Source organism: Arachis stenosperma, chromosome 9 (assembly GCF_014773155.1).
Source record: "Arachis stenosperma cultivar V10309 chromosome 9, arast.V10309.gnm1.PFL2, whole genome shotgun sequence".
NCBI lineage: Eukaryota > Viridiplantae > Streptophyta > Magnoliopsida > Fabales > Fabaceae > Arachis > Arachis stenosperma.
The window spans coordinates 39808089-39816945 of NC_080385.1; the positions used below are offsets into that span (position 1 = coordinate 39808089).

At 35.8% G+C, this 8857-nt stretch overlaps 1 protein-coding gene across 1 annotated transcript; it reads left to right on the plus strand.

Annotated features, from left to right (window-relative positions):
* Positions 1–3846: 3846 nt before the first annotated feature.
* On the plus strand, positions 3847–8857 carry LOC130951220 (uncharacterized). Its single transcript, XM_057879854.1, is given in 9 exon segments — positions 3847–4269; positions 4386–4503; positions 4680–5093; positions 5697–5978; positions 6207–6531; positions 6534–6726; positions 6800–6924; positions 7402–7562; positions 7991–8857. Coding segments are annotated over 9 exon segments (2352 nt in total). The 5' UTR covers positions 3847–4069; the 3' UTR covers positions 8525–8857.

Genomic DNA, 8857 nt, shown 5'->3' on the forward strand with positions numbered 1-8857 from the left:
TCTTTCTACTGCTATTACAATTCCAGGAATAGAAATTCAACTTCCAAGAGCTCCTATTATTCAACAAACCTCCTCTCAATACACTCAAAATCAACACAGTATGATCACAAGGTCGAAATCAGGCATTTACAAATCAAAAGTCTTTACTGTTGCTATGTCTACTCATGACCTTACACAACATCTACCAAAAAAAACCTTAAAACAGACATTGAATTCTTCTCATTGGTTGGAAGCTATACAAGAAGTTAATGCGTTACTGAAGAACAACACTTGGCATCTCATTGCACCCCTTCTCAATGCCACAGTCACTGGATTCAAGTGGGTGTGTGCTATGAAAGGAGCTCCAGATAACACAATTAAGAAATATAATGCAAGACTAGTTGCAAAAAGGTGTCATTAGGTTGAAAGTTTGGATTTTAATAAGATTTTTAGTCATGTTATAAAACCCTTTTAACATTAAAATTGTGATTTCTATTGGTGTAACCAAAGGCTGGCTTCTTAGGCAATTCGACTTCAATAATGCCTTTTTAAATGGCACATTGGATGATGTCTATATGATGCATTAATAAATTCATATTTTACGATGAATTTTGTATCGAAAAGAGTAGATTTTATCAATTTATCATGCCTTTATTCATTGAAATTGCATATTTTTTGTGAATTCCTCTTAATTATGCTTTAGTGTTAAAAACATGCTTTTTATGCTTTTAGATTGCTAAATTTAATTTACTTCTATCCTATTTGATTTCTTGATGTATTTGTCGAATGATTGATGGTTTAGAAGGTAAGAATGACTTGAAAAAATGAAAAAAAATGCATGCAAAAGTAAAGGAATCATGAAGAAATGAATATTGGAGATTTTCATAGTTGTATGTATGCATGGGTCATGCGTATGCATCATTCGCAATTCGCGCGTACGCATGACCCTAATCTCGTGCCTCATTTTTGAAGCATTTGAAAGCAAAAATGCAAGCGGATTTAACCAACCCATAGTATAGTGTAGTTTAGGATGATGTTTTAGATAGAATTCTAGAGAGAGAAGCTCCAACTTCTCTCTAGAATTTAAGATTTCTTAGTTTAATTTTTTCTTAGTTTTAGGTTTTGATATTTGTTTTAGTTTAGTTTTCTTTATAGTTTCATGCTCTAGTATCTTAATTCCCTTAGTTTTACTTATTAGCTTCTCAATTTTGGTTAATTTTAGTTATTGAACACTTGTTGAATTTAACTTTCCTTTAATTCAATTTGAGATTTTTCTTGTTTAATGTTGCTTATTTGATTTGTTGTTATTGCTCTCTTGTTTTGGTAGTTATAGATTTTATAATTCTTGCAATTTATCATATTTTTATTTTATGTATTCCAAGTGTTTGTTGAAATGCCTTCTTTAGTTCTAAAGTAGATTTTTGCATTCTTGGGTTGGAATTGAGGACTTAGGTGACCCTGAGTTATTGATGTTCAATATTGATTAGTAATTTAGGATTGTTAGTTGGTTTTGTTTCCACTGACACTAGTCTTTCACTAAGTCTAATTAGTGAGTTGGATAGAACTTGTGGATTAAGATCAATTATGTCCATTTGACTTTATCTCGATATTAGGAGATGACAAAGTGGGATTAACTCTTCTTAATTATCATGTTTGTGGTTAATAACTTGGATAGAAATTCCTTGACTCTTAATCGTTGCAAAGATACCTTTTTAGCATTTGAATTCCTTGTTTGTTTTTCAATTTCTTGTCATTTAATTTCTTGATTTTTACTTTTCAAATCCTTTTTTCTCATAACTAATGATGTGCACACCTCACTGTAATTACTTTGAGAGATGACCCAAAATTTAAAACTCCCGCCTTTTATTGATTTATATTGTGACAATCTTCTAAAATTTGATATGGGTCATTTGGAACTATACTATCGATAAAGCAATTTTTTTTTTTTTGAGAAAATTCTTAACCGGCGTTTGGCCCACTTCATGCATCCACCAGGTTTCACTTCCTCTTACTCCAATTTATTGTGTAAATTAGATAGGGTTATCTATGGTCTGAAGCAAGCACCTCGTGCTTGGTTTTTTTACTCTCAATTCTACTCTTTTTCACTATAGTTTTACTGCCACTAAAGTTGATAGCTCCTTATTTTTTAGAATCACTTACACTTCTATTATTTATCTCTTAGTCTATGTTGATGACATAGTTATTACAGGAGACAATGCATTTGAAATAAAAATTTTAATCCAATCTCTTAATAACAAATTTTCTCTCAAAGATTTAGGAGGTCTGCACTACTTTCTTAGTTTCTTGGTTTAGAATTCAATAAACTACCTAATGGTGATTTACACATTTTCTAGTCTAACTATATTTTGGACCTCTTACATAGAGCTCAAATGAATGGTTCAAAAGTTTACCAATTCCTATATTATCAACTCTGAAACTTATCTCTCAAGGTTCACCAGAGTTTGAGGATTCTACTAAATGTCGATCATTGCTTGGAGGTCTTCAATATGCTACTTTAACACATCTTAAAATTACCTTCTCTGTAAATCTGGTTAGTCAATTCATACAAAATTCCAAGGAGCATCACTGGAAAGCTCTAAAACCCATTCTCCGTTATCTCTCAGGTACGTATCATCATGGTTTAGCATATTCAAAATCTACTAATCTTCGTATTCTTGTATTTGCAGATGCGGATTATGATAGTGATTTGAAAAATAGAAGAAGTACCAGTGGTTATTGTGTCTATTTAGACTGCAATTCAATTTTTTTGAGTAATAGGAAACAAATGCAGTGAGTCATTTCTCCATTGAAGCAGAATTTAGGTGCTTAACAGATGTAGAAACTAAAATTTTCTGAGTGCAAAAGCTGTTACAAAAGTTTGGTATATTTAAAAATGTCTCTCCAACATTTTTTTGTGACAATTTGAACGATGTTATTCTTTCTGCCAATTCCACAAATATTTTGAAATTAATTTATATTTTGTGCAGGATCAAATTGTCAAATAACAATTGTTTTTAATTTATATTTCTTTTGGCTTTCAAATTACAAATATACTCACAAAATCACTCTCAGCCACTTTTTTTCATAATTTTTTTATCAAAGTCAGAATAGTTGTTAATCCTATATTATTGAATTTGAAAGTGAAAAAAAAAAGTGAAAAATATCACTTCTGATATAGTTGAAGAGTAATTAAATTAATTAGTTCTCATCTTTCTTAATTTTGTTTATTGTAATACAAGTTCCTAATGTATCTATAAATACTATCACTACTATTCATACCATAATACACAAGTAATTCTCTCCAATACAAATTTTAATCTTTTTTATTCTCTAATTTTCCAATTACATATCACTGCTATATAATTCATATACATCACTTGATCCATCAAGTAATAAAGGAAATGAAGACGCAATAGACAGATAAAAATAATAAGATATTCGTTCTTCAAGCAGGATGAAGTTTGCTTTCAAGAAATTTTCTCTAAATTTTTATCAGCAGCCTGTTACACGGTGTTTTAGCTGTTCTCTTGTTATGTTATTTGTAACTTTTAGACCATTGTATATTCAATAAATTAGGTATAACATTGAAAAAAAAAAAAAGAGAGAACTTTTGCTTAGGAAAAAAGTGAGAAAGAAACTGTTTTTTGTGAAGGAAGGAATCGCCCATACTCTTCTACAGTTGCCCTTCCCGACACATCCACATTCTACAACCAAAAAACTTCTTGATGCTGACACGTGTCCTACCATTGCCACCTTAAACATCTGTCTCCATCCTCGTGAACCCTTCCTTGTCGTCCCATCTCTCTCATTATTCCCTTTGTTCCTACTTCCACCAATACACCACGTTTTCAACCTTCTCTCCACGTTCCATACCAATTTCAACACACTTGAGAATTGACATTTGACACCCTACTATATATTCCAATCATATAAAACACACAATGGTGCTTCTCTCTCTGGTCCCTTTACTCTTCTCTCTTTAGTAGATCTCACTCATTTAATACATTTCACTTACAAAAATATACACCATACTATAATACTATTAATTAACACCTACTGTGCTTAATTAATTTCAGTATCCACCAAAACGATGTCGGATCACCCCGACGGCACTTCCGAAATCTCAGCGAGCAACTCATCCAGGAGTCTCGCTGAGTTACCGGAACTCACCGCCATACGATTCGGACTCGATCTTGTATCGGCGGCTAGGCGAAACATCGTGTTCCTGAGGACTGTTTCGGATTCTCTGTGGCTCCACCACACGCCCATTGTGGTGGAAGCCATACGCAGGTCAAACTTTAGCATCCCCTCCCCCCTTCCTTCCTTTTTCTTTTTCGAGAACATAGCGGTTAATTAGTTTGTATTCTCATCTAACTGCTGAGAAGTTTCCATTTTCGGCATGGCAGGTACCATGATGTGTGGATGCCGTTGATTTCCGATCTGACGGCCCCGGACTTCCCTCTTCCTATGATTCTCCCTCCCTTCGATGTCGAGTGGGTTTGGTTCTGCCACACTCTCAACCCTGTGAGTTGCTTCAAAGAATGAAATTAAAACATGACATTTATTAACAGTAAAGGTTGAACATCATGTTGAGATTCTAACAATGATTCTGAATTGAATTATATATACAATCGCAACCATGAAATCGTATGTTAAGTTTTATGATTTTTCTTTATTTATTTTCTGCCGAAATGGTGAAGGTTAGTTACAGGGAATACTGCGTGAGAAGATTCTCGAAGGTGATTGGAAGAGCGGTTATCTTGGACGAGGAGAACAGAGAGTACGCGGTGATGCGGTGCAGGGAGATATGGAGCGCCGAGTTCCCCTCCGAGTCGTTTGAGAACGAAGCGAGTTCTGACTCGGAGGAGGAGGACTCAATTGGCACCATTGTTGATGAAGAGGGTGGTGATCTTCTGAAGGAAGTTATAGAGAAGAGGAAGTGGTTGTGCTCTGTGTTTGAGGAGCCGTACAGGTTTGAGGTGGTGTACTTGATAGCGGCGAGGCAGAGGTACAAGGCGTTCTTGTATTTGGCGCACAAGAGGTTAGTGGCGCTTCAATCTGGTTCCTGTTTGGTGCCAGCTTCGGATATCTTGTTGATGTGGCTGACCCACCAGGTGACTTCCAATTTTTTTTTTTTTTTATAAATTCTGTTTTGTGTTGCTCTTCTTTCTTTTTTCTAATTTCCGCATCTCTGACTTTTCTTCTTTCTCTTCATAAATGTTATGCGCTTCATAACTTACGCCATCCAGTCAATCATCCAGCTTTATTTTTAGTGTGAAAACCCGTCTTGGTCAAATAGAGAAGCTCGTCTTCTTTTTAGCAACTGTTATTTTGTTCAATAGTTAATATTAACGTTTTGGTGTGAAGTGTGAACATAAGTCTTCCTGCTAAAGTTGAGTAGTACTAATAATTATGCTAGCAATTTAGTTTCCTTGATTTAGTAACATAGTTTTATATATACTTAATCGAGCATTGAGCTAATGAGTCTTGGCGTGAGTTTGCTACAACAGAAAAAAATTCAGTTCAGGTTAATTTTCTCTTCGTAGGTTTCCTTGTATCCACCAAGACATGCACCAATCCTTAGCTTTGTAGTTTTATACACCAGAAATGAGTTTAGTTAAACATTTTCTCTAATTCTTAATTTCACTGTTACTTCATTCTATCAGTTATCTTTTCTAATACTTTTTCTTATTACTGTCATGCGTTTCGTGGAGTAGAGTTATCCAACAGTGTATGTGGAAGACATGAAAGCATTAGGCTTAGATGTTGATCTGGAAAAGGTGGCAATGGTTTCTCAAACCGTGAAGGAGAAGGAATTTGAAGAAATAAGGAAGTTGTGGGACGCAGAATTCAATCAACCTTATGAGAAAGCTGGTGGAGAGATCACTTCGCTGTCATTGGAAGGGGCTACCTATGCAATTTCCCCCGTCTACTGGGTTGAATCAGACACAGATGTCAATACAAAATACAGGTCCATGCTTCCAAGGTTCTTACTTGAGGTCAATTTCGTGCTCTTTCTTTCTATCCCCTGCTGTATGCTTGCTATTGTGCTATATACCTGGGAGTCTGGGACTATCTTCTCTTTGGTATTTGTTAATTGACCTGAAGTAATTTCTTAGCTCAATGTTGCCATTGCGATCATCATATCAATCTTGTTGTGAAAACGGGCTATAGTCATATATACATTCACTTTAGTGGATTTAAATTTTAAAAATTTGACAATGCAGGCCTGTGTATTTGTGAAGCTTAACTCAAGGATAAAGGCATTGCAAAAGGATATAAACCGTGATTTCATAAGACTTCGTACTATAAGGTGTCATAGTGAGTTAAAGCTAGATAAATCCATCTCCAGTTTCCCCTATGATTCATGGAAAAAAGCTTGGCATCTTTACTGTGAATTTGGGACTAAGGGGGTTATTATTGAGTATCGTCAACAAGGTGGTAGCTGTCTTAAAGGAAGTACTCTGCAAGACACTGTTTCATTTAGCTGGAATGATTTATTGAGAGCTGATTCTCTAACTTCGGAAAAGAAAATTAGTCAGCGTGTGAATATGTTGCATCAATAACCCCGCCAGTTCAAGCACCGTACTTGTTGAAATGTGTTCCTGATCGAGTAACAGATGATTCCGGAGCAATGATATCTGATGTGATTCTGAAGATGAATAGCTATCACCCGCAAGAAGGACGATGGCTGTCTCGTACAGTTCTTGATCATGCAGGAAGAGTGTGTTTTGTTATTAGAATTAGGTGAACTTCAAAATTCTACAATGCTATTGTTGCATGATTATCCTTTGCTTACTCGCAAATGTTTGAATGACAGGGTAGGAGGAGGATTTTGGAGAAGAGGAGGTGAAACTCCTTTGGCTGTGAAATGGGAAGAAAGGATTATAGAGATACGTGAAGGATCTTGGTCTTATGTTGCTGGTTCCATTGGTAGAGCCCCTGGTATGTTTTGTGCACAAGTTACTTTACCTAAAATCTTGGGTGTGTTTATCATGGCTTCTTCAAAGGCACTTGGACATATATGAGTCAAGAGTTGTAAGCTAGGAAGTTAGAACCAACAAGTTTGAAGAATAAACCATCTTGGTCTTACGTTAGTTCTTTCATGTTAGTTTGGATTCAAAGATTATTGAAAGGAAGGTCGTTTCTAACACTTGAGGGGGAAAAAATATCAGCATTTTCTCCTCTCCTCGATGAGATTACATTTTGCTTTGGAATTAAAATTCTGTTGACGCTCACACTCTGATTTATAACCGAGCTAGCTATTAAATGCCAAAATTGCATGTGTTTCTGTCATGGATCGCCATTTTGATGTACAATTCATGCTTGCCAGCAAAACCATAATCCTAGATAACACAGTTTTGCTTCTATTCTTTCCAGTTCAAATTTTAAATATCGTGTTTTTGTTTCTGTCTAGTACAGAGAAGGTGGTAGCTACTGCCACACCAAAGGAATCGGAAGAGCAATGGAGTGCATCATGGTGCTTTTCAACAGGAGATGAGCTGGTTGTACAATGGGACTCATCACTATCGGTGTCGGGTCTTTGCTTTAGTTTGAGAAACCAGACATCAACAGATTCATCGGTAGAGTGGAGACTTCTTTATCTATTTTCCCTTGGAATAAAGTCTGAATTTTGGACTAAACTACCAATTTAGTCTAAAAGTATTACATGTCAGGTAGGTGGTTACTCCCATAAAGGCGTCTTTATGTGAAGATGATATTGTAAACCATTAGATAGTTTGACATATTTGACTGAATAATTTAACCGTTCACAATATCATCTTCAAAAAAAGATGTCTTCATATGTTAATGGTACACAGTCCCTCCTCCTCGGGGGAGAAACAGCCCAGTATCTGCCCTCGGTGGGTAAATATCCGCAGATACCTACCCCGCTCTATCGGGGGGAACTAAGTGCCACCCTTACAGCACCTTGATCTTTCAGGCTCTAAATGGTTTACTTGTGAGTTATTCATCTTAAGTTTGTTCAAAACGTAGTCGTCATCAATGGCAGGTGAAGTTGTTGAAAGGAAGGCAAAGGCAATACCAAGTGAAGAGTAAAAGGAAGGCAGATAACAAAAGTGAAGAAACAAAAAACAACTTAAAGGAAGATTTTGATGAGGAGGAGGGTTTTATTACACTTGTTCGTCTCACAGGAGATGACCCCGATGGAAGAGCAACGGCGCTTCTAAATTGGAAGCTATTGGTTGTTGAAGTGTTGCCTGAAGAAGATGCTGTTCTGATGCTCCTCCTCTGCATCTCAATACTCAAAAGTGTATCAGAAATGATGAAACAAGATGTGGGAGGGTTGTTGGTTAGGAGAAGATTGAAGGAGACAAGGGTTGGAACTAGGGATTGGGGTTCTGTGATGCTTCATCCATCATCATCGTCATCATCTGATTCAAGATACCTTCAACCTTGGTATTGGAATGCCTGGTCTGTGATGATAGCACCTGATGCTGCAGATCAGGTAAAAAGGATTCCAGCATCAACTCAATCACTAGTGGAAGGCAGTGACAAGTTATACAAGCATGGGATCATTAGTTAAAAGAAATGTTTCTTGAATATAGTTATTATTATATTTTGAGTTGACAATTTGACATACTATCTATCTACTTGGAGGGTGTGAGGGCCAGCAAAAATGAAACTCGCACCTCGTATAATAGTGGATAGATAATATTTCAGCGCCTGATATAATGATAGTTATATTCAGGTAACATTATCGAATTAGTTAAGCCTTTTGTATTATATTTGATGTGGATGCAAGTTTTTCAATTTGGCTTGCTTGAAATGTTCACTTTTTCTTCTTAGGATTGTAATTCTGAGTCGATACAGTTTGATTGAAACAAAAAATTAATTATTGAAAAAAGAGAGACTGATT